Source organism: Rhinoderma darwinii, chromosome 2, assembly GCF_050947455.1.
Source record: "Rhinoderma darwinii isolate aRhiDar2 chromosome 2, aRhiDar2.hap1, whole genome shotgun sequence".
NCBI lineage: Eukaryota > Metazoa > Chordata > Amphibia > Anura > Rhinodermatidae > Rhinoderma > Rhinoderma darwinii.
The window spans coordinates 463,475,550-463,502,042 of NC_134688.1; the positions used below are offsets into that span (position 1 = coordinate 463,475,550).

The window sequence follows — 26,493 nt, forward strand, 5'->3', positions numbered from 1 at the left end:
CTCTCTCTCTTTCTCTCTCTCTTTCTCTCTCTCTCTCTTTCTCTCTCTCTTTCTCTCTCTCTTTCTCTCTCTCTTTCTCTCTCTCTTTCTCTCTCTCTTTCTCTCTCTCTTTCTCTCTCTCTTTCTCTCTCTCTTTCTCTCTCTCTTTCTCTCTCTCTTTCTCTCTCTCTTTCTCTCTCTCTTTCTCTCTCTCTCTCTCTCTCTTTCTCTCTCTCTTTCTCTCTCTCTTTCTCTCTCTCTTTCTCTCTCTCTTTCTCTCTCTCTTTCTCTCTCTCAATGTAATTTTGCAATGTTATAAGTTCCTTGACTCCACATACAGCAGCTTGTGAACGCTCCCAGCTCCGATACAAATCTCCGCGCCATCCTAAAACATTCTCTCCTGACTACACAAAAGGAACTGCTGACAGAACTGGATGCAATTTATGGGAAAAAGGGAACGAGGATCATCATCTGGAACATGAGACGGTGAGAACACATTTGCCTACAGTTTATTAAGACCATATTCCAGGACGCTTTACACTTACAAAATATAAAATGACATCGAACATGATGGTTAATAATAGTGAGATTGTGGACCAGCCGCTTTTAAATACCAAGGGGTTGTCAATCGCCCAGCTGTGATCTGTACAAGTGGCAGGTATAAAGGGCAGCGAGGAGAAGAATATGGAAAGCACTACACTCGCTTATACTTGAATAGAGACACAAGCGCAAACACGACCGCCTGTCCTTCATTGCCCGGATGCGTCTGTCACCGGTCGACTTAGTTATCTCCATAGGTGGGGTCCCATGTATCCTGTGGATGTGCCATAAATGTCTACGGTGGCAAAACTACATAACATAAATAATAAAAATAGGTGTTAAAAATATTAGAAATTTGTTTTCCCATAGCACAATCCAAAAAGTGAACATTCAAAATATTCTAGAGGTGCCACTGGAGGCACTTTTGTCTCCTCTTCTCCCCCCTTCCAGTGCTAGTGCATGTGAAACAAGAAGGAAAAGGAGCTGAGGCTTACGCCGCATTGTTCCTGACTGGTAGGCAGCTTGCTGCAGCAGAAACCTCACACCCCCGCACTGTCTGCATTGGAGACCAGGCAAATTATGCCCTGTCCCTTCAGCCCGTGTGTGTTTGTGTGTGTTTGTGTTTGTGTGTGTGTGTGTGTGTGTTTCTTATATATTTTGTATATCTAGTGTCCGTATTCGAGGAGTTTCTTGTCTTTATACAAAGCTGTCTTCTCTGCTGCCAGAAATTGTCAATGCAGCCTCAAAATTAGGAATCCATTAAAGAGGTTGTTCAGGTTTCAAAGCGTGTTTAGGGGATGTCCTGTTCAGGATCCTCATGCCTTGGCCAGAATAGAGAGCGGTTATAAAGAGCATCTCTCACTCTGGAGGACTTGTCCTTTTCTGCATTACACAGACATCCCATTGATATGAATGGGTACTGTGTAATGCTTCATTTCACCTGTGGTGGCACTGCAGGGAAACACTGCCAGGTTTCTCCACAGATTACAACTGATCGCTGGGGATCATAGCAGGAGGACACTTTGTAATCTCTTTATTGTCAAGGGACCCTTCCAACAAGTCGAGATTGTCCAGAGAGGGGAACACCTTTTGAGAGAAATTATGCCCAATTCAGTGGAGGTTGCATCTTTATTCCTTAGTTTTGCCTAATTTGATCTCCCCTCTCCCCTATAGTACACATAGATACAGAAAAGAAGGTGAAATTGTTCTGTGTTAATAATCTTCGCTTCTACATATTCTTTTATTTAGAGACGGAAAACAGCAGCCGGAATTTGATTTTATTACGGATAAATATGACATAAGAATCCCTGAGGAGTTTGATGGATGTTCCAAAACTGGCTATAAGAAGCAAGAAAGAGCTGATCATGTTGCTCCAGACAGCGATTATTCTCTGAGGGTATGTATTGTCAGCCGCCCTCCGAGGGGGCTAGCAAAAATATGGATGTGGCACTCTGTTTTATAATATGCAAGATTTTGGTGGAGATTTATTTAAAGGGGTTTTCCAGCTTCTGACAACTGATGACCTATCCACTGGATAGGTCATCAGTACATGCTCTGCGGGGGTCCGACACCCGGGCGCCGCACAGATCACCTGGTCAAGTGCCTCTGTGCACCCGACCTACAAGCCGGAAACAGTTGGCTCCAGCCACGGAATAGCGGCCGAGCTGCAGTGTTCAAGTGAATAGGAGCGGACCTGTAGTTCTGCAGCACGGCCACTATGCTATGTACGGAGCCAACTGCTTCCGGGCTCGTACATAGCATTATGTGCCACAACATCCGGTGCTCGCAGGCCACCGGAGCGGCTTATCGGTGCGGGGTCCGGGTGTCGGACCCGCACCGATGACATACTGATGACATTAGTTGTCAGAAGTTGGACAACCCCTTTAATCGTTTCACTGCCAGGAGGTATTTAATGTCATCAATTTACATGATGCCTGTGACTAGACTATAATACTTAGAGCTTTGTACACTATAAGGGTAAGGCCACACGGAGTGGCACTGAGCCAACAATCGCATCGGCACGGCTGTCATATAGCCTGTTAATGGCCGCGCGTTGTTTTGGGTAAAGGGTCATTTTACCCACAACTATTTACAGGCTATTTGACAGCCGCGCCAAACATGGTGCCGTTGTTGGGTCAGTCCCTCTCCGTGTGGCCTTACCCTTATAGTGTACAAAGCTCTAAGTATTATAGTCTAGTCACAGCCATCATGTAAATTGATGACATTAAATACCTCCTGGCAGTGAAACGCTTAAAGGGGTTGTCCAACTTCTGACAACTGATGTCATCGGTGCGGGTCCGACAGCATCTTTGCTGATATTGGGCTCAAAACTCCGAGAACAATATTCTGGTGCAGCACTAGTACGAAGTCGTGATGAAAAGTTTTGAGGCCCTTTTCCTCGGGCAAACGAGCGTTCGCATGAACACTCAATCCCGATCATTGCCGTGTGACCCGATCATCCGATGAGCGAGGAAACTCTTGTTAATCAGCTGCTCGGCTCGTTTATGTGGCCAATGACATGGTCGCTAGATGGGAGATGTTGCCGACGTAATGGAATTGTTTGGGGAGGAACGATCATAGTAACGATCGTTCATCCCCATACATTACCGATCATCGCTCCTTGTCCACGAGCTGTATTATCGATCGGCGCTCGTTTTCACGGTCCATGTAAAAGCATTTTGTATATGTGTGAAGGGAGGGGGAAGCTGCGGAGAACATCAGAAAGACAGATTACAGCCTGTGCCTTTCATCTCTCCCCCTGCGCAGACTCCAGGGGGGAGACAGGAACTTTTCACCCCTCTTACCAACCCCAGGGGACATGTGCTCTCTGATTCTTACATTTAGAAGGGGGGTTCTCTGCTACAGGAGTAAGAAGATGAACTTTTAGGCCGGGTTGACACTGAGTTTTTTGCAGGAGGAAAATCTGCCTCAAAATTCCGTTTGGAAGGAATTGCCTGCACGCCGTCGTTCACCCGCGGCCGTTGAGCGCCGCAGGCAAAAAACGCAGCGAAATACGCTTTCTCTGCCTCCCATTGATGTCAGTGGGAGATCAGAGGCGTAAACGCCCAAAGATAGGGCAAAAAAAACTCCTCCGCCTCCCATTGAAATCAATGGAAGGCATTTTCAGCCATTTTTTGGCGCGGTTTCCACGTAAAAAAAAAACCTCTAAAAAAACTCAGTGTGAACTGGCCCTGCCACATCACATCAACCTTGCGTCTAATCAGGCCATTTGTCAACTCTGTGACTAAGATATTTACCAACATCTGGATCGCAGAGATCTTTGGTCTATTCAGTTCTGGTGGTTTTGTGACGATCTGTGCATGAAGACGTGCGCAGAAGTACATACGTGCCACTCATGTTTATTTCTGAACTTTTTATGCATGAATCTCCCTGCATGTCCTATTCTAGTCTGTATTTGCGGACCACACGCCCATTGAAGTCTATGGGTGCGTGATGATCACAGACAGCACATGGACATCATCCCTGTCCGTGTTTTTCATGTAACAGTTGCTAAAGAAAGGGGAAAAAATATATATATTTTTTCTTCTGATCGTAGTACTGTCCCTTTCTTTGGGCTCCTTCTCTGTTGTATTTTACTTCCTACTGTGAAAATACTGATAAGAGGGTCCAGTCAGTTGCTCCCTGCAGTCTCCCTTCCCCCAATAAAAAAAATACTGATAAGAGGGTCACTGATAAGGGTGTCAGATTAGCTCATCATTAGACAGCTCATGCAAGTGTAAAAGTCAGCAATTTATGAGGCCTCTATGGGCTACTCTTACCCTCTTAGCAGTACTTTCACTGAGGGGGGGGGGGGGACAGCCACAATGCACAGGGGGGGGGGGGTTGATCCAAAGGTTATGCTTGTCGTGAGACTATCTCTTTAAGAAGTTTGTGTATCCTTACACTGAGAATGTTACCCCTAAACATGTAAATGAAGCTATACTAGGCAAGTGGGTGTCACCACCTGCGCTTCTCCTGAGGTGGAGCTCCTCCCAGCCTCTGATGCTGTCCAATCAGCATGAAGCTGCTTCACACAGTGTGAGAGACTGAGGCTGGAGGGATCACTTCAAATAGCCATATCTCCAGCTGTAGACCACCTAGAACATAGAAAAGGAAAGAAAAGTCTGTTCTAATGGGTAGGGCTGGGCAATTATGACCTAAATCAAAATCACGATTAATTGAACATGTAATCTCAATTATGATTATTTAGACCACACCCCTTTTACATGCCACGCCCCCTACTTGCATGCTACTCCATTGAATTAATATTTATCCCCCGAGTCTGCTGTATACTACTGTATATAATATACCCCTGACACCGCCCCCACAGAGTATGTTCCCCCATAGTGCTCCCCACACATTATAATGCCCCATAGCTGCACCCCACACAGTATAAAGTCCCCCATAGCTGCATCCATGCTGTATAAAGCTCCTACAGCTGCCCCCAATAGTGCCTGATAAAAATAATATATATACTCGTCTAATCCCCTTTCAACAATGTGTGGAGGAGATCCCTCCCTCCAGCGATACATAGTGAATGGTAGAGCGAGTCTCCTGCTCTACCATTGGATTCAACTGTATTTGTGTCCTGAAGATGCAGTTTAAACCGGGAAAAATAATTGATAAAACCGAAATTGCCAAGATGACGTCGATTTTTTAATTGCGCTGAATTTCGATTTTATTTTTCGATTAACTGCCCAGCCCTAATAAAATGGAGAAAATATATATTATTAATAAAAATATCAAAGACAACCGCACTAACGGTAATCTTATATAGCGGGTTTAGAAAAGACACACCCGGCTGGGTCAAAATTGCATCTGACCAATGTCCTAAAAGCATTATTAAACCCAGCCAGTAGTACAAATGCATGTGAATGAGAATATATAGGCGATTTGAGGACATGCATAAATATAGTACTCAGCCGTATAAGTATATATACCATCTATAGAGAGAAGGTATGTGAAAAGGCATGTACAGTCTACCTAAAGTAATACATATGGTTAAATCACATCATACAGTATAGTATTTAACGACCTTATATCTGTTCAGGGATGTGCATATGCAGCAAAAAGGCGTCTATGGTAATAATGGATAAACAAAAGGGCGACCTGGCACAGAGGGAGCTCCAACAGAGCGGATATAGTATACTCATCCAATCGTGAGGTGCCAGAGTTGGTCCAGTAGACGTCCAGTATTTATGAACCAAATCCAGGTCGGTCGCGATGGCCAAAAAGTCGGTGCAAGTTTAGATGTATAAGACACCAAGTATCTCCCCAATGATAGGGAACGAAGGACAAGTCCAAATCATTGGAAGAAGTCCATAGCAACGGCCACAGGATCGGTACCAGTTCAATTCTGCACAGCGTCGTGTATTATCCCAATAGTAGGGGACTTGAGGCAAGTCTTTATACTTGGCTTGTAGCCAATGCAGCATGCGGTCTCCACTCCGTATTGGACAGCAGGGCAGTCTGGCACATCCACGCCAAAAGGAGCCGCATCAGGGTATTAGACCGCACTGTGTACCAAGGGAGCCGCAGAGAGATACGTCTAGGGAGCCGCATGTGAACCATGAGCAAGCAGTTGCATTAGTCATCCATGGGAGCCGCGGGTGCAGCGGTAACAGCAATATCTGGGCGGCTGACGTCAAAACAAGAAGGCTACGCGTGCTGACGCGTTTCGTCACCGTGTGACTCCATCCGAGCATTGCGTCCTATCTTTCATATGACACCAGGGTCGCAGTACTAGCTGTGAAATAACGGGAGATATCGCCAGTTGAATACACAGTCGGGAATGGAAGCTGTATACTATATGATCACACTGTGTTGCTGGGCAGGGAAGGGGGAGGAGCTGTATGATGATTGGACAGCGTCCTACAGAAAACACACCGCCCAGAGTGAAAAGAAAAAGTCACCTCCCATTTGTTATTGGAGCCTCATTAGCATATTTAGAAAAATGCTCATAACTTTGCAAATGTTTTTTTAAAACAAATCCCACTGTAGTTGTCAGCAGCACAGCGCTTATTAGATTAGTTAGGAGATGGGGAATTAATAAACTGGTGACAGTCCCTTTAAGCTGGCCATACACTAGAAATTTTTGTACAGCGGAAAAGGTCAATTTGGACAAAGAGCATGACCAACGCCGAGGGAAGACCGATTTATGTAGTAAATCTGATCTGCCATGTTGTATTTTTTTCGCTCATGGACGGGCGCAGTTCTGTAAAGTCGGACATGCCAAATTACAGATCTGCATCCCATCCATAGAACCAGAGACCAAGCCAGAGATCAATCGGGGATTTGGCATTTTATCTTCTGGTGTTGTCATGCAGAACAACAACCACCATCACAGACCAACCATGGACGACATATCGATGGGCAAACGGTCGTTTGAAAACCACTAATGTACGGCCGCTGTATTGCTGGGTGACCTTTTTAAGGTGTTGTCAAAACTTTACAAAGCTCTTTCACACTTTATCTGGCTCTTACTCTCTGTCGTGATAAAGTATTTTTCCCGTACGATCAATCTGTGCATTCTTTTCTTTCTTGCAGGCATATTGCAGTATTTTATATTTGAAACCGCGGATGCAGATTATTCTACGGGGCCAAAAAGTTCAAACCCAACTTGTTTCCAAAAACCTCGCACATATAGAAAAAGACGTCTACAGACCCAAGTCTTTATCCGTATCCTTATACTTGTGTAGTTTATAACCTGTATAAAAATGCTGCTGCGTGGGAACAAGTCTCACAGGTTCGCTCCCTCTGCCTAACCCCCTTGGCACCACGCGCCGTAACATTTACAGTGCTGGAAGTTCGCGGTTAAGGACCAGTGCCTTAAATTTACAGCAAAGTGATGACTGCCCACGCCGTCACTGGCGGAGAAGCTGCTGTGATTGACAGCCAGCCCGCGACAACAGCAGAGATTGGAGGTAACCACGATCTTGACTGTTTAACCTCTTCGATGCCGCCGCCCCCCCCCCTAACACTATCACGGATGCAGACTGTTAAATATGGCCGCCAGGGGTCTAAAAAAGGCCCCCCATGACTGCCATGCGTAGTTGCCTATTAGGCCGTGCCTTACGTATGGACTAATAGGTGACTCAGTTTTTGCTCTGACAGGTACTAATGCATTAGAATACAGTGGTATCCAATGCATTATTTGTTAAAAGTAAAATTCTGTAGTGGGATGGAAAAGAAAGTCTGACAAAGAGAAAAACACTTTTTTCCCCATAAAAGTAGCACTTATCGAATAAAATCAAACCTAAAAAAGAGATCCCTGTGACTGTAACGCCCTGCAGAATAGAGTTAACATATTTACACCGCATGGTAAAGGTAAAAAAATAAATTCCCCCCCCCCCCAAAAAAGATCTATGCTATAAAATAATACCGCTCTACCTGCAAAAAACAAGCCCTCATCTACGTTTGTAAATTTGAAAAGAAATATAAAAACTTATGGCGGTCAGAATGCAGTAAGGAAAAACAAACAAAATTCCCTTTGTCCCCAAGGCCAAAATTGGGCCATATTCCCTGTAGCGGGGAAATCAACTTCCAGGCCCATGCTTGATCTCGGAGCCGTATCGGCTGATTGCAGCGGCGGATCTCATTTGGGATAAGAACGGAAGAAATTTTCCAATAGATTTTCCTTAACGCGAGAAGCATAAACCGGTGAAAATCACTTTTGGTTTTAATTGTCGGAACAAGGAGCACTACGGCATAATGATGTACCACAAAAACCGGCTGATCAAGGCCTACATGAGAGTTGGCTGTCAGCTGAGGGTGAGTCTCACGTGTAAGGCTGGATTCACACGAGCATGTTACGTCCGTAATGGACGGAACGTATTTCGGCCGCAAGTCCCGGACTGAACACAGTGTAGGGAGCCGGGCTCCTAGCATCATAGTTATGTACGACGATAGGAGTCCCTGCCTCGCTGCAGGACAACTGTCCCGTACTGTAATCATGATTACAGTACGGGACAGTAGTTCCACGGAGAGGCAGGGACTCCTAGCGTCGGACATAACTATGATGCTAGGAGCCCGGCTCCCTGCACTGAGTTCGGTGCGGGACTTGCGGCCGAAATACATTCCGTCCATTACGGACGTAATGACCTCGTGTGAATCCAGCCTAATAGTTGTATGGATTGTATTGCTGGAGGGTTTGAGTGACTGATCTGTGTTCATGGTCCTTTCTTCTAGGCTAATAACATGGGCGTTGGCGTGGTCGGGGTTATTGAATGTAACTTTCTAAAGCCTACACATAACAAACAGGACTTTGACTATACAAGAGACTATAGGTAAGTATGTAAAGTGTCATTATTTTGACACTTGATTTGGCACAAATGACTAAAAAAAAAACGTGCGCTCTATACATTTCGCACCGTACGAGACGCTTATCTCACCTCATGGCTGGCGTACATGTACCCCGGTATTTCCCATTTCCAAGTTGCAAGCCATCTCTCTTTTTCATTTCATAAAATTTTTCCCCAGTGTGTTTATAGACCTATACAATTCTGTTCCAGACTTACGCAGACTGCACTAGGAGAGAAGCTGAACGATTACTGGAATGAGATGGAACATACGCAGAAAAATCTGCAGACGAGTGTCACAGTGGAGGATGAGCAGTAAGTGAGAGTATTTAATAACCCCCCGTGAGACGATTCAAATGCCCCCAGCCAGGATGTGTGAGCTACGTCATTGGCAGGAAAAGGTTTGCAGGGGTTGTACAGTTTAGATCACCCATTTTCTATACTCTATTAGGGATTTCTGAGTTAAAAGTCCTCTTTTCAGGATCCTCATCTCTTGGCCAGTGTGGAGAGCGGTTACAAAGAGCGTCTCTTGCTTTGGAAGACCTGTCCTTGATTATACCGACAACCTGTTGATTTGAATGGGAACTGTGTAATACCTCATTTCGCCTTTGGTGGTGCTGCAGGGAAATTAAACACTGCCAGGTTTCACCACAGATTACAGCTGATCGCTGGGGGTCCCAGCAAGGGGACACTTTGTGACGGCTTACAGTGAATGAACCCTTCTAACGAGTAAAGCGGAGAACCCCTTTAAGCTGGACTTCGGCTGATTATCCAAACAATTGTACATTGTTTTGCCTGTTATTCTAAAAACTATTGTTTCAAACCTGATGACCGTCTGCCCAACGTCCCAAAAAATTCTAAATGATGCTTTGTTACTCTTCTGAATTTAGAAAACGGCCTGATCAGAATTGGGCCCAGTGTGATAGTTGTCTAAAATGGAGGAAACTTCCTGACGCCATAGGGAAACTTCCACAAAAGTGGTACTGTAATATGAACCCAGACCCACAGTTCAGGTAACGACTCCTATCCTTGTGTTATAGTGTATATCATTCTACCGCCTGCCATAATTATTGGTGAATTGTTGTTGCTTAACCCAAAACAGAGACTGCAGTGTTCCTGAGGAACCAGAGGACGATGATGAGATTACTCACTCAACGTACGAGAAGACACACAAAAAAAGGCAAGTGACTCTTTCTTGAAGATGTTTACTACACGGTAGGAATGGAATACAAGACTGGAGTGGGGCCATTTCTAATACAACCACTTTAAATCTATTAAACTGTCGTCCAAAGACCTTTCAGCATACACATTAAATACGCATGGGATTGCTCAATTTACTGATAGTGTATGCAAATACTAGGATATAACTCCACCCATGAGGAGCCATGGATGTCTCCTGAAGGGAGAAGGTAATGTTACCATCATAGGGATTTAAATGTGGACGAACCATCGGAGTAACGTCTGCTCGTCCCCAAACATAGCTCCCTGTCAAAGGAGCAAACGAGCTGTCTCGATCGGTGCTAGTTTATACGGTCCACGTCGGGCTGTGTAAGAGGACCCTTAGACTCTATCCACATACTGCATGGACTATATGTCGGGAGTATTCTCCAACGTATGCCATTTTATAACCACGCTGTGAAATATGTCGGTCTTTGGCCACAGTGTTAAAAAATGTATATGGCGGTATGCTGTTTTTATTGGTGGCCCACCGCATAGGGGAGCGCAGTCTGCTGCACTTTCTTATACAGAAAAAAACAAACCGATATATGCCAGCACAAATCACCCGGACGCAGGCCAAAAGGACACCGCAAAAAACGTGTCGCAGCGCTGTGTGTGATTCTGGCCTACAGGAATGTTTTATATTTTTTTTTTAAATTGTGTATTTTTCCAAACCGGTGAATACTTATTGTGACTTTTTTTTTTCTTCCACACTTTACAGGAAATATGAACTGGCTTTACAGGTATTTAGCCTTTTTTTTTTTTTATGTTTTCAAAAAGTAAAAAAAAATTAAGGTAAAATAAAAATGAATACTAGAATGTGTCCGCTAATATGAGGCCTCAAATCTGCTGAAAGACCGATAAAGGGGCGGGGGGGGCATAAACATAGCTTTTGTCTCGCATGACCGAAAAAACGATGTTTAATTCCCTTGGTGCTGCGATCGCAAGTGCCACTAAGGCGGTCACATGAAGTGCAAGTGCTCCTCCCCTGCATGCTGCCAACCCCGCCCCTCTGCTCTGAGTGACAGCTCTAGTGGTCTCCTGATTGGCCGTTCGAGCCATCGCTCAAAGCAGAAAGTGACAATTGCGGCATCGGGGTATCAAACGTCGGTTTCTCTGTAATGCAACTTGCACGACTGAGACAACTGGTTGTGTTTACAATGCCCTCCCCTATATCCCTATATATCTCTTTCAGCAGTTTTAAGGTCTCAAAACTGCCAACCTTGCCATTTAATACTTGGGCTATTGGGACTTTGAGCAAAACTATTTTTGTACCGATCATCAAAAAATGAAAAAGCAGGATCACCAGGGTGTCCCCACCGGATGGAAGATAAAAGCAATGGGTTTACGAGGATCTTGAAACCACTTTTTAATGACCTTACTATGCGTTTCGAGGTCACTTCTTGTTGGTTAGATTGACCTTGAAACGCGCAGTAGGTTCATTAAAAAGTGGTTTTAAGATCCTTGTGATCTCATTGACTTGATCTTCTATCCAGTGGTGGCGCCCATGTAATGCTGCTTTTTCAATTTTGATTGATTGGTTGGTTGTTGGAGGTCTCGCGCAGAAGGTTGGGAAAGCGGCCGCGCAAACTGGAGGAACGGTTATCTCACAGTTAGACAATTGTTTGATAATATACTACAACATGGAGCGCTTTTTTGCATTGCTCAGAATATTTTTGAGATTTTTTTTTTCCAATGTACTGGTCAAATGGCCATATTTTTTGATGTTTTTTTTTGGGTAGTTTTTCTATTTTTGAGCGTTTTATTTAATTTTTTCTTGAGCAATAGAGCTTTACTTTTTTATCATGTTTTACCAAATAGCAGCTGCTTTTTTTTTTCTTAGCAATATTATCCTTTCAAAATATCACTGTCGAGTTCAAAAATGTTGTTTTATTTTTGAATCTCTGGGTAAAAAACAAAATATAATTTCTGCCTTCTCTTGGGGGCGCCTGGCTGTCTGACAGCTGCTCAGCCGACCTACGGTTACAGGATCTTCCATATAGACGTTATCTTTTAGCCCCTTTTTAAAGACACATTTGCCATAGAAAAAAAGCCATTTAATGATTGACTATTGGTGGTCACTAAGGGGTTAAACTATGTGTGTGTGTGTGTGTGTATATATATATATAATTATATTCATCCATATGAAATACTGTTGAGGAGAGGGATTGAATGTTTCTGTTGAGCCCTGTCATCCTATACAAAGGTACAGCCTGACTGAACAGTGGAATAACATATACAGTATGTGTAATCAGTGCCTTGCAAAATTATTCACCCCCTTGCTGTTTTTTCTGTTTTATTGCATTACAACCCTGTATTAAAGTGGATTTTTGGGGTTTGTACCACTTGATTTACACAACACGTTTACCAAAGGTGCAAAATATTTTTTACTGTGATATAAACCATAGTTACAGTTCTTTGTTTCGGGTCTTAATGTGATAAATCCCCCCGCCCCCTGGCAGTCAATACTTTGTGGAGTCTTTTGCTGCAGATACAAGTCTTTTGGGGTCTCCATTCGTTTCTCACATCCAGACACCGAGATCTTTGCTCATTCTTCCAGGTAAAACTCCTCCAGCTCCTCCAGGTTAGATGGTTGTGTTGGTCTCCAGCTCCTTCAGGTTAGATGGTTGTGTTGGTCTCCAGCTCCTCCAGGTTAGATGGTTGTGTTGGTCTCCAGCTCCTTCAGGTTAGATGGTTGTGTTGGTCTCCAGGTGAGATGGTTGTGTTGGTCTCCAGGTGAGATGGTTGTGTTGGTCTCCAGCTCCTCCAGGTTAGATGGTTGTGTTGGTCTCCAGCTCCTCCTGGTTAGATGGTTGTGTTGGTCTCCAGCTCTTCCAGGTTAGATGGTTGTGTTGGTCTCCAGCTCCTCTGGGTTAGTTGGTTGTGTTGGTCTCCAGCTCCTCAGGGTTAGTTGGTTGTGTTGGTCTCCAGCTCCTCCGGGTTAGTTGGTTGTGTTGGTCTCCAGCTCTTCCAGGTTAGATGGTTGTGTTGGTCTCCAGCTCCTCTGGGTTAGTTGGTTGTGTTGGTCTCCAGCTCCTCAGGGTTAGTTGGTTGTGTTGGTCTCCAGCTCCTCAGGGTTAGTTGGTTGTGTTGGTCTCCAGCTCCTCCGGGTTAGTTGGTTGTGTTGGTCTCCAGCTCCTCCGGGTTAGTTGGTTGTGTTGGTCTCCAGCTCCTCCGGGTTAGTTGGTTGTGTTGGTCTCCAGCTCCTCCGGGTTAGTTGGTTGTGTTGGTCTCCAGCTCCTCCGGGTTAGTTGGTTGTGTTGGTCTCCAGCTCCTCCGGGTTAGTTGGTTGTGTTGGTCTCTAGCTCCTCCGGGTTAGTTAGTTGTGTTGGTCTCCAGCTCCTCCAGGTTAGATGGTTGTATTGGTCTCCAGCTCCTCCAGGTTAGATGGTTGTGTTGGTCTCCAGCGTCTTCAGGTCATGTCACAGATTCTCTATTTGATTGAGGTCTGGACTTTCGGCCATTCCAGGACATTTCCATGTTCCCCCTTACACCCTCCAGTGTAGCTTTACCAGGATGTTGAGGGTCATTGTCCTGCCGGAAGATGAACCTCCGTCCCAGTCTCAAATCTCTGGCAAACAAACAGGTTTTCCTCAAGAATTGCCCTGTATTTATTGCCATCCATCTTTCCTTCACTCCTGACCAGTTTTTCAGTCCCTGCCCCCTCAGCAGGACGCTGCCACCGCCATGGTGTCCCTGGGGAGATGGGAAGTGTTGGGTTGCGCCACAATTTGCGGTTCCCATGATGAGCAGAATGTTGAATTGTAGTCTCATCTGAGCAGAGAATCTTCTGCTGTGTGTTCGGGAGTCTCCACATGATGTTTGGCAAACTCAGAAGAGATGTAGTATCTGTATATAAAACACGTTCTGTGTAGTGTACATCTTGGGCTTCGTTCACATCTGCGCCGGGGCTCCGTTACGACGTAACGTCTGAGCTTTCTGTCGGAACGGAGCCCTGACTGACACAAACGGAAACCAGAGGTTTCCATCACCATTCATTTCAATGAAGACAAATGGAACCCTTGCACAACAAGGACAAACGGAAACCGTTGTTTTGCCGGAATGAATACCGTAGTCAACTACGCTAGTGATTCCGTAAAAACGACCGAACCCTTGCACAACTGAGACAAACGGAAACCATTTGCACCGTATCTGTCATCTTTGAAATCAATGGCGATGGAAACCTCTGTTTTCCGTTTGTGTCAGTCAGGGCTCCGTTCCGACAGAAAGCTCAGACGTTCCATCGGAACGGAGCCCTGATGCAGATGTGAACGCGGCCTTAGTGATGTTGTAGACTTCGGGGTCTTTCAGAACAGGTGTATTTATACGGACATTATGTAACACACTGATTCCAACTAATTATGCGACTTCTGAAGTTAATTGATTTGACCAGAACTTGATTAGGGGTTTCATGGCAAAGGGGCTGAATACATATACACTCACAACTATTTTCTTAGTTCCATCACATAAAATCAAATTTTAAATCCATTTTAATTCCAGGTTGTAAGGTAATAAAACAGGAAAAACACTAGGGGGGTGGGGTGGGGTGAATACTTTTGCAAAGCACAATACATAATTATGTATAGGTAGTTTTGTAAAAAAAATAATCTTATGTTTTGTCTTGGTACAGGTCTTAAATAAGTCCACAATTCTGTTTAATCCTCCAAGTAAAGAAATGCAAAAAGCTCTAAACATCGTTCAGACCAATTATAATAGACCATCGTCCTCTTCAAATCCTCCTCCATTGGTGGCGGCTGAAACCTCTGCACAGCCAGGAACCCCCCCTGACTGGTAAGTTCATTATGGATAGAGTAAGAAGACATTTACACTGGAAATCATTTCTTTAGTTTCCCAGTGGACCAGGATTACATGAGAAAATCTGTCATCTTCTCCGAAGCCTTCTGAATATTTAGAGGGGGGCGCGAGTTCTGAGATGGCTAGCTTTCTACAAGTAATACATCCTATCATTTTATTTATTATTGTGTAGTGCTCAATTTCCCTGCAGTGCCTCCACAGGAGATACTAAACATTGCACAGGTCCTCCAGAGATAGACGATCTATGTAACCGCTTTACACTCTGGCCAAGAAATGCGGATCCTGAATAGCGGAGCCCCCTTTATTAACTCCTAATTCCCTAATAGGATGTATGTGGTATATCTGCGGTGGTATTAGGCAAAAGACTTGGCCCAAAATTCCATGCTGATTTTAATTTTCTAATGTAACTATAGGGGTTGGAGCTCCGTTTTTCTGTTACCGAGCTCCATATTCTCAGCTTTCCTTCACACAGACATGTGTTGTGGAAGTCAATGGCTCAAATTATATTAGACTGAAATTTAGACGAGTGTTCCAACAGACACTCACGCCAGGAACTTTATCCAGTATCCTAATCTGAAGAATTCATACCGATATATATCAAGAGAGGAGAAATAATAACACACAGACGCTGCTGGTATATTCCAAATACTCCTCCAGGGGTTTATTGCCAAACTCAATTACAATAATATTCTAAAAGGGGTGTAGGCTTGAGGTTAACCAATCAGAGGCAATGTGACTATTGTGCTCAGCCAATGGCCGAGCATGAGAATATTTCAAATGCATTATTATAATTCTTCGTTATCCGGTATCTCCTGGTCTATTTCTAATGGCAAGAATATAATCTAATCCTTATTAGTACTTCTTTCCCATGAGGCCACATCGGTGTCTATTCATAACAAAAGAAGGGGAGTGAGATGAGAATAAAATAGTCTGTTCATACAATTGCAGCCCCCCCCCCCCCCCAAGTTCAAACACACAGTTCTCCGTATCAAACTTCAGATAACAACTCAGAGACATGTAGTTAGCTGAAGAACAAAATCTGCACTAATATACTATATATATATATATATATATATATGTATATATATATATATGTATATGTATAGAATCTCCTGTAACAAGGGGAGAAAGTCTTTGCAGGTGGGATATGAATTATATCTCTGTATAATTCGGCCTCCTGCTTGATAGTTCACAATGTAATTTAATACAGAGAATATAAGCAGATGGACCATACATCACAAATGGCTTTATGTAATAAAATTCTGCCTGCCTGCACTCACTATATTCAGATTTATACAGCAAAATTAAATAATAGTTTGCAAATAGCTCCCCCTAGTGGTGGCTACAGGCTGAAATAATATAACACAACTGATTTTTGCCTGCTTCTCCCACTTTTTCAGGTACTTTTACTTGTTTTTTTTTTAATTTGCTTTTTTTATTATTTGTTTCTACACTTTTTGACTGTAAACTTGAATACTTTCAATTTTTAATTTTTTCACCTTTAGGCGAAAACGTATGTTTCCACAAGAACCTTCTCCAGTGCCTGTTAAAAAGTTGCACTCTACTGTACCGGAGACTATAGAGCTTCCAGATGGGGATGATGATGATGATGATAATGAAGAAGCGGATGATGGAGATGTGATCATCATTGAAGATGTCAGCACGCCCAAACCCAAGAATGAGAAGGCAAAATCTCCAAACCGCGCCGGTCTTAGTCCCATCCCCATGGAATGTTTAAACGGTGAAACTTCGGGCACGCTGAATATGGGAGGGATGGCTGCAGTCGCCACACAGACGGAAAGACCGGTAATGACTGTTAAAAAGGAAGAAGAGGATTCTGGCAATTATGGCAACTTCCAAGGGGGCCAGGAGATGCCGAATAAGAATGTCTACAGCCACTGCAATGGCACAAAGACCCAGAACCAGCACAATCCTGGACCTGCAGGGCAAGATGAAAAAGAATACTATAAAAAGCGTTGCGAAGAACTGAGCATGAAACTGAAACGTCTAGAGGAATCCAGAGGTCAGCAAGTGAAAACTGAGACTTCTCACCAGCAAATAAAGACCGTTCCCAGTCATGGAAATAGTGACGAGTCCTTGAAAGAGATCAGCAGGCTGAAAACAATGTGTAAAAAGCTGCAGGACCTGAAATCGGAGTCCGGCTCAATGAGCCAAGTCGACGGCACAAGCGAGATCGACGATATGGTGATACAAATAGATGACATTTTCCGCAAGTTTGATTCCTGTTCTGTGGAAAGAGATCAGTATAAAACGGAGGTAAAGAAAATTATTCTTCAACGTTTCTTAATCAAGTTGTGATCTAGATCTGTATAAAGTCACGTGTGATGTTCCCTCTAAGCTTCCGTAGCTGGCCTGCTGGCAGCTATGGACCTGGGCACGGCACCCTCCAAGCTGGATGATCGAAAACTCCGCATAATTATTGCTGTGAAGTGCCCAAATAATTTGCCGTACATTAACCAGATACAGGGCCATACAGCATTGAGATGAATCAAGACAGCCCATAGAATTTTTAGGCCCCCCCCCCCCCCCCGACAAGACAAACTGTTGCCTCTATGGGGGGTTGAGGGGTTATGATAACAATCATGGTGCTCTAGGATAGTTTTGAGGGTTAATGATAACAAACCTGTTAGGCTAGGGAAGTGAAGGGTTTAATGCCAACTTTCCTGGTGGTCTAGGGTGGTAACGGTCATCATCCGTAGTGACCTAGTTTAGCGAATGGGTTAATGTAACATCCCTGGTGGTCTAGGGCAGTGAAAGTCATTAGTATTTCATACCTGATGGCCCCGGGGGGAGTGAAAGGGTTAACATATCATCTATAGTAGTCTAGGGTAGCAAAAGTTGTCTGCTTTCAGGATGGTGTAGGGGTTAATATGTCACACCTGGCGTCCAGCCAACCGGCCCTATCATAGAGAGAATTCATGTGCACTCAACCCGATTATTAAGGGTATGTTCACACGGCCTGTTTTCAGATGTCATTTGGGCGTTTTACGCCTGAAAAGACGGCTCCATTACGCCTGCAAACATCTGGCCATTGCTTGCAATGGGTTTTACGATGTTCTGTTCAGACGAGCTGTCATTTTACGCGTCGCTGTCAAAAGACGGCACGTAAAAAGACGCCCGCGTCAAAGAAGTGCATGTCACTTCTTTGGCCGTTTTTTGGAACCGTTTTTCATTGACTCCATTGAAAAACCGCTCCAATTACGTCCGTAAAGGACGCCGCGAAAAACTGTTGAAAATACAAAAAACCGGCTGAAAATACGGAGCTGTTTTTTTTATGCCCGTTTTTGCTCCAAGAACGGCTCAAGAAGTGACATGCACTTCTTTTTTACACGTTAAAAACAGGCGCATAAAAAATGCCCCATGGGAACGGAACGCCGTTTTTCCCATTGAAAACAATGGTCAGCTGTTTGGAGGCGCTCAGCCCCCGTACTTTCAGCCGTTTTTTGGGGGGTTTACGGCTGAACATAGGCCGTGTGTACACACCCTTACACTCAGGAACGGACACAACATTGCCAGGCTGCCCACTTTGGACATATTTGATTTGCATAAGTACCAGGGAAGCGCTCTACTAAAGTACTGGAGCATTGCAACCGTTTTCTAGCAAATTCGGAAAATGTTCCACATATCTTACTGCTGATTTCTAATGGTAACTATAGGTACATAACATACCCACCACCCTTCTTACTCTTCTTTACATGAATGATCCAGGTTGAGCAGTTACAGCTGGAGAAGACGCAGCTGGAGGCCCAGAATAACCAACTCAAGATGAAATTACAGCAACTAAAGGAAGCGAATAATGAGAAAAATCCTGAAAGGTACAGTAGTGATTTATTTAAAGAAGCACTCCAGCTTTTTTTATTGTTGCCCATATAGTGCAGCATAGGCTATTATTAAAGAGTAATGTAGATGCTCTTGTGTATACTTGTTTTAGTTTGTCATTTATCGGTTGCCTGCCATCTTGGTCCCTTCTTTCCCTCTGATATGGTTCCCCTAATGCAGCCTGCATTTCCCATCATGCCTGTGGCTGTGCAGAGGGGACAGAATCTTCTCACACTGCCCTTGCTACACGTAGATAGAACTCAGAGCAGCGCAAGTGATAAATCAGTGACAGAACTTCTGAGACTGCAATGTGTCCTATGTGATGCAGCATCAGCCTGCCTCCTGCTAGTAATAGATTTCTCTCGTCAATTTTTACACAGGAGGCAGTGATAAGCAGCATCTCATAGAAATATGCTGAACTCTCTTCACACAGCACTCACAGTATAGAGAGTTAAGATAGTCAGGGGAGGTTGATAACTCTGAAGCTAATTATTGTATGAACATTTATATCGCTGCACTTCTCCTTTTAGATAGTGCTGAAGAGATCATTTTGTCCCTATGTACACGGAGGACATACAGAGGAACAAGGAAGGTGGGGAGGGGGATCTCAGTGCTGCCAGGAGGGTTTTTTTTTTTATATGTCATGATATATCCTGTAGTTCACAGGAAGTCATCTACACGTGAGAAATTACTTCCTGTCTACACATGAGAGCATGGTTTATTCTGGTGGTCAGACTGAGATCACATGAGACAGCTGCCCATAATGGAAGGGTTCAAAATGTATAGACGCAACTGAGTTGGGAAGAAACAAATGATGCTGATATAATGTTAACTCACCAGTAATATTCTATGTGCAAAAGAAAAAGAAAACATTTCGGAGTACTTCTTTAAGTATGCGTGGCATATGACTCCATTCTACATGGAAACGTTGTTGTGGCATGGTAAATAGGGCTTAAAGGGGTTGTGTGACATTGGAGAAACGTGACTTCTTGACCGCTTTCTTCCTGAACAGCGCCACTCTTCTCCATGGGCTATGTCGGGTATTGCAGCTTAGTCCCAATTCAAGTAAAGCGTGCTGCACTGTTTCTGTAAGAATGCAGCCATCTTTTTGAAATCTCATACAACTCCTCTAACGGGAGCCGTATGAAAAAATGTGGATGTTACGCTTCCCTAAAGACGCGATCTATGGGTCGGAACCGTCTCTCTAGTGCCACCTATAGGTGACTATCCTGTAAGTTGATGATTGACCCTTTAGGGAGCCAACCAGAACCCTACTCTGTACTGATGAGGAGCAAACACTCCAAAAACAGTGCTGTCTAGATTTGGGAGTCCTGTTCCAGTGCTCTATGAAGGTTTGGACTGCGCAGGAGAATTTGCAACCTTTTCTCCGTCCCATTACCTAAAATACTGACCCCCATTTTCCACTTCTCCCTCTGCAGGGCGAAGTTACGGATATTGAGAGTTCATGTCGCCCAGTTACTCAACACCTTGATGCCGGATCTGAAGTTGGAGCAGGTGGACTATGACGTGGACGTAATTGATGACGTTTTAGTCCAAGTGCTGGAGCAGGCGGAGAATCAAGCAAATGGCCACGAATAACTAAAGCACCCACTGCCGATTTATTCACATATTGCCAACAAAACTTTATTTAAATGTAAAGATGACGCAAAGGCTCCTGCAGCGGACTCGATGGATACCACAAATAATAATCTGTCATTTTTTTTGGGTTTTTTATTTGCAAGAGAAGATTTATGCACAAGGCGGATACCTCAGTTTTTATACAGATTTTACTAAATATAAGATAACCTGCTGTATTTTTCATATTTGAATTGCCAAAAAAAAAAAGCAACAGTGAATGATAATATTTTAGCACAGCGTTGATGCCAGCTCTTTATAATGTTTCCTATAGCTGTTTTTTTAATTTTTGAATGTTTTTGTTTCATATGGAAGAAGTCGGTTTAAGTATTGCCCTTTTTTTGCTATTTTTCTATTCCAACCTGTAGTAACTACACCTCCCAGCGTCTCCTGTCAGATGGAAGTTGTCACTGCATTCTGGGAGTTTGACAACAACTGGAAGCCTCAGTCTGCCGATCACTGATTTTAGGTTTTTACGTCAACCATTGCTATTAGACTGGGTACTGTCCCTTTAATGTGGAGGTCGTTCAAATAACCAATATGCAGTTGAACCAATTACTGTCTTAAAGGGGAACTAAACGATCAACAAAGTTCTGACGTGTCAGAAGTTTTAACCAGTGGGGGTCTGAGCACTATAACCCCCACCAACCACTAAAACGAAGCTGCAGCAGTGTTCGGGTGAGCGCTGAGCCGCTTTGTTTTTGATCGGCTTTTCTTGGAAAGTCGAGCAATTTCTGTACGGGCTCAATAGAAAGTCTATGGGCCCGTACACTAATTGCTCGGCTTTCCAAGTTTAGTTTGGGGAGAGGGGAGGGGGTTCTATAAGCAATATATTCTTCCTTTGTGGCTCCCCCTACTAAATGTGGAATTTACCAAATATTCATGTGCGCCTTGTTTTATAAGCTGGGACGCCCACGTAGCGGTGCCCTGAGATCTCTTCGCTGGAAATCTTTGACCCCGCTCTTGCAGTAAAGCGACACTGCTGCTCTAGTCTGAACTCGGAGCAGCGCTTCAGCTCCTGAAATTTGAAAAACTGGTGGTTGTCCTAGATTAGACTCCACACGTTTTACCTACTGATGGGTGTGGGTCGCACACGTATTATGAATTTAGGTGGAGGTCCCCTTTAAATATCACCACATAATATAGTTAAAGGAACATAAAAAAGGGCAGTATTTATAGGTTACAACAGTAATAAAATAATAACACAGGACGTCTTATGCCCTGTTCACACTTTACGTTAAAAAGTATTTTAAGGGATTGGATTCTGGCAGTTGCTCCTTAGCAATCTATTCCACCCTCACGGTTTCAGTTTGTATTGTTATCGCAGTGGGGTTTCCTATGAAAGTCCTGTCTAGTAGATATGCCATAAATGTCTGATCGGTGGGGGCTTTCACTATCCCTGTGGTTTGGCCTTGATCGGAGGGGTTGTGATGGGTGACGTCCCCATGTTGTTGTGTTTCTGTTTTGTTTTTGTTTTTTTATATACAATCCTCTGTATTAGATAAAGATTATATTACATTCCTGGACGATATGTGATGACTTGAATCCTAACCCGTCATGTATATAATGATATCTAGAATAAGTCTAATAAGCGGAGATCTGACTATGCAAATGATTGGATATATTTATTGCTCTAAATCCAGCGACGGGATGTTCTCACGGTACGGGAAAAGTCCCTTCATCCGGCATTTACAGCCAGTTACGGATTACCGGACATTAAGATCATTGATCCTCAGAGGGAAATACAAATTCTTCAGAAGCTCTAGAATAAAATACAATCCAGTCACTGTTATCTACTTGTAGTCCTCGGACGATTGCAGATAGTAGTTACCCGCGTGTGAAGATTGGCGCAACCACAATGAGTACAGCTGGGCATAGATAAGCGGAAGCCTCAGACACCGACTCCAATGAGATGCAGCCCTCCTCAGAACCCTGTGCGCCCGGCACCACAGGTCCGGCCCGTCTCTGCTATATGAATAAGGCGAGAATCGCTTCAATGTCATCCAATACGGTCTATGAAAACGAACGCCGCTCGTCAACACCGCTCAATTGGTGCTCTGTTCACAAGGAGCAATGATCGGTTACATATGGGGACGAGCGCTCGTCACTACGATCATTCGTCCCCATACGTTTCCATCAAGTTAGCAGCACGTCTCCGGGTTTACACGTGCTGCCGACTAGCGACCGTTTTATTGGCCGCATAAACAAGCTGATAATCCGATGAACAGGCGTTTGCTCGTACGTCGACTTCTCTGATCAGGGAATGAGCGTTCGTAGGAACGGTCGTTGGCCCGTGCAACGGCCTTAATGCCAAACGCACAAGATGTGTGTTACGTGCGGACGTGCCGCGTGGATTTTCATGCGGTAAATTCGCAGCTTAATACAGTAAACGAGAGTTCATGTAATCTCATCTACACGTTGCAGAATTTTTACCCAGGTAAATTGACCCGCGGTGCGTATGTTATAATCCACAGCCTGTCAATTTATCCTGTGTTTTCGCCAGCAAATTGTATCTAAAAAACTTAAAAAAAGATGCACCAAAATGCGCAGCATAAAAACGGACCTATTTCTGCATTAAAATGGAAAAAACACACCAAAAAAATAAATAAAAAAATGCACTATTAGATTTTACCTGCGGAATTACCTATGTGGACCTGCGGTCTTGATGCAGATTTTCTGCACCATATTATGCAACGTGTGCATGTGGCCTAAGGGTATGTTCACAGGGAGGAATTTTGCAGGCGAAATCCGCCGCAAAATTCCGCCTTTCATTCGTTTCAACGGGAGTTGGATGCTTTTTCCCGCTAGCTGATTTTTTTTTCAGTTCGGAGGGAAAAGAAGCGTCCTGCTCGATCTTCGTGCGGATTCTGGCGGAACCTCCCAGGGAGGGAGGAATCTTCCTGCCGCCAGCAGTCATAGTTCCGCTGCGGATTTTGCGGCGGGACCCACCAAGGCAAATCCGCGGTGAGATCCAGCCCCAAGGGTGCAGTCACGCGTGGTGTATTTGCCTTATATTTCCGCAGCGTAAAAATATGCCGCAGAAAACAATAATGTAAGCCTATTGGAAAAATGTTCTACACAAGAAATTGAGGAATCTGATTTGATAAATATATTTCAGATTGCGCAGTTTTGTGCAGCGTATTTTTTAAGCCACATGTGACTGCGCCCTAACAGGCGCTGATCCCTTCCTACCCTTTTTTTCTGCTTTCCCCTGATGTGATCTGCCTCTTTTCTGGCACGAACAATAGGGACCAAAAACACTGGAAATATGACCGTACAAATGCGCCCTGATACTTTGTGTTAAATATTAGTATTTTATTTTTTTAGGCAACTTCCTAATATACCTGCATCAGAAGTAATGCACTGAGCGAGACATCCCAACATCTGTAAACCCTCCCGTAAATTATATCTATATATCTTATATCAGTACAGAAACCGAGAGAAATCTCCCTCAATACTTAGAAATCCAGAAACAGCGCCACCCTTGTTCATAGACAGGGTCTGGTATTGCAGTTTAACCATATTGAAGTGAATAGGGCTGAATGGCCGCCATGTTTTTGTCCTACTGTCCCTTATTGCCATATGGTGCGGTTATCTAGACCCGTCCAGTGTTATGCTACAGGCTGGGTACAATGGGGTAACTGAATATTTTGTGTTATCCCCATTACAATGTTCCTCATGACTTCCTGTGCGATCTCCCATTAATAAGTTCAGTCTTGTACATACGTGTATCATTTACTTTGTAAACTTGTTCTAAAACCTTGAAATGTTTTCCGCTGCGGTCCCATCCGTGAAGATATAACGGATAATGTTATCAGCGTTTCATGAATACCTTCGCGCTATTTATAATTCCGGGCTCTTTATTTGGATATTTACATTTTATTAAATACATTTTTGTTATATTATTTGCTGCTTTCTCAATGTTCTTCGTAGCAGATTTTTCCGTTCAGGACTCTAGAAAAATAGGTCGACCCCCTGTGGCAGTTGTAATTCAGCCATGTTGGTTGGAAGAAACGGCAGAATAGAGTTTTAAACTTCGCCACCACTAGAGGGAGCTCATTGCATACAGATGTACACTGTTCCCATTGAGTCCATTACCAGCTGTATAAATCCATATGCATTCAGCTCCCCCTGGTGGTGACTTCAGGCAGTGAGACATAACCTGTGGATATATCAGAAATATCTATGATGGAAAAACCCTTTTAAGCCAGGTTCACGCAGCGTTTTTTTTGCACGCCGATTCTAATGCTTTTTCAGCATCAGAATCAACGTGGAAAAGGCCTCATTTGGCTTCGATTGCTTTTAATGTATATCGGTTCTGTAGTTCATACGGCTCTGATTTTTCAGCTCGCTAAAACGAAATAAGTGGCGCTGAAAGGAAAGGCAGCTGCTCTATCCGCAGTAAATCAGCGCCACAACATCCAAATGGGAAGCTGAAAATAGAGCGACAAATGATTTAAAGAGGAACTGCACTTTCATCAAACTGGATCGGTAGGGGTCCGGGTGCTGAGACCCCCACCGTTGCTGAAACGGAGGTGCAGAAGCGCTCAGCTGGGATGTGATCGGCGTTCCTTGTCAAGCTGATGACTGGCTCACACAGACGTTCTATGGAAGCCGTCGTCAGCCTGAGGACGAGCACTGATCACAGCCAAAGATGCAGGGCGTTCAGCTGAGTGCTTCTGCACCTCCCGTTTCAGCAACGGTGGGGTCTCCGCACCCATCCAAACTTTTGATATGTCTCTACTATTTACTATTTAAATACTGTTTTTTTTTTTTGTGCCGACCAGCTCCCAAAACTGCTTGAAATTTTAAATCTGCATCCGAAATCAGCCTTGAAAACATGCCGATTGTCCAGGCGTTTACCAGCGTATTTCCTGTTTTTTTTTTTCAATTTTGCAAGCGTATTTTGAGGCATATTTTCGGAGCGTTTTATGGATCGCCAATGGGAAAAAGTACAATAGAAAAATTCTTGTGGTAAAATGCTTCAAGAAGTGACATGTCTCTTTACATGGCGGTTTTTAATTCAGCCGCCTTAAAATAAGCCTTGCATGAGCGACGCAGCGTATTTTCCAATAGGAAGCTTTTTACAGGGATATTCCACGTGTATTTTGACGCTTAATACGAGCATTTTACACGCCGGAATATGCGCCTAAGTATTCCAAAGCATTATACAAGGGATCAACTGATCGCAACTTCAAGATTCCTAGTGGTACTTCTAAAAAAATCGAAAGTTAGGCCCCATACACACGACTGTAAAAACGCCCATAATTACGGCCCATAGACTTCTATTGGCCACGGCTACCTTCCCGTTTGCGTACGGGAAGGTGCCAGTGCCGTTGAAAAATATAGAACATGTCCTATGTCCGTAAATACGGGTAGAAAACATGTGACAAAGGACCCGTATTTACGGCCAGTATTTACGGGAGGGAAAAATTTTTGGTCGTGTGCATGGGGCCTTAGGTTCAATATAGTTTTAGTTTAAAAAAAAGTCTCCCCTCAAAAATAAAATTGTCAAAAATTAAAAATACTAAACGATAAGTAAAAAAAAAAAAAAAAGACAGGGCACTGCCGCAGTCGTAACGCTCTGTCAAATAAAATTAAAATTTTATTTACGGCGGATTTGTTGTTTTTTTTTTTTTAGCCCTCAATAACTGTAGAAACACCACAAAATAATACCAATAAAAACGACAATTCATCCCGCAATAAACAAGCCCACATACAGCTACGTCAACAGAAGAGTTAAAACGCTATGGCTCTCGACGGCGACACAAAAATGATTAAAACGCTTTTCTTGTCCTAAAACAGCAAAAACTATATTGTTGGTTCCCTTCCGTAAAAGAAAGAAAAACCCACAATTGTCGCTGAAATAACTTGAAACTGACAATAGTGATAATACATTTACTGGAAATCAACTAAGGTAAACTTGACTTCAATGGGCGCGTGATGCGCAAAAAACGCACAAGAATAGGACATGCAGTGAGTTTCACGCTACATGAAAAACACTGAATGTCTGAGTGGCCCCATTGAATTGCATTGGTCCGTTTGACGTCCGTTGTTTTAACGCGCGTAACATGGACGTGAAATACGCTCGTGTGAATAAGGCTTTAACGTAATATTTTGTTGCACAACCTTTTGAGGAGGTCACTACAAACAAACTATTTCTGTAAGG

The 26,493-nt window shown here is 43.7% G+C and overlaps 1 protein-coding gene across 1 annotated transcript in view; it reads left to right on the forward strand.

The window, feature by feature from the left end:
• The window catches only part of MORC3 (MORC family CW-type zinc finger 3), a 36,148-nt gene extending 11,919 nt beyond the window's left edge, over positions 1-24,229 (forward strand). Inside the window, exons 5-17 of the mRNA XM_075854596.1 lie at positions 318-465; positions 1,768-1,915; positions 7,066-7,197; positions 8,170-8,289; positions 8,707-8,804; positions 9,030-9,131; positions 9,707-9,829; positions 9,919-9,996; positions 10,756-10,777; positions 14,665-14,825; positions 16,355-17,126; positions 18,579-18,685; positions 20,129-24,229. Of these exons, the coding sequence (XP_075710711.1) occupies positions 318-465; positions 1,768-1,915; positions 7,066-7,197; positions 8,170-8,289; positions 8,707-8,804; positions 9,030-9,131; positions 9,707-9,829; positions 9,919-9,996; positions 10,756-10,777; positions 14,665-14,825; positions 16,355-17,126; positions 18,579-18,685; positions 20,129-20,288 (2,171 nt within the window). The 3' untranslated portion in view covers positions 20,289-24,229. The remainder of the gene's footprint in view (positions 1-317; positions 466-1,767; positions 1,916-7,065; positions 7,198-8,169; positions 8,290-8,706; positions 8,805-9,029; positions 9,132-9,706; positions 9,830-9,918; positions 9,997-10,755; positions 10,778-14,664; positions 14,826-16,354; positions 17,127-18,578; positions 18,686-20,128) is intronic.
• The last annotated feature ends 2,264 nt before the right edge of the window (positions 24,230-26,493 follow it).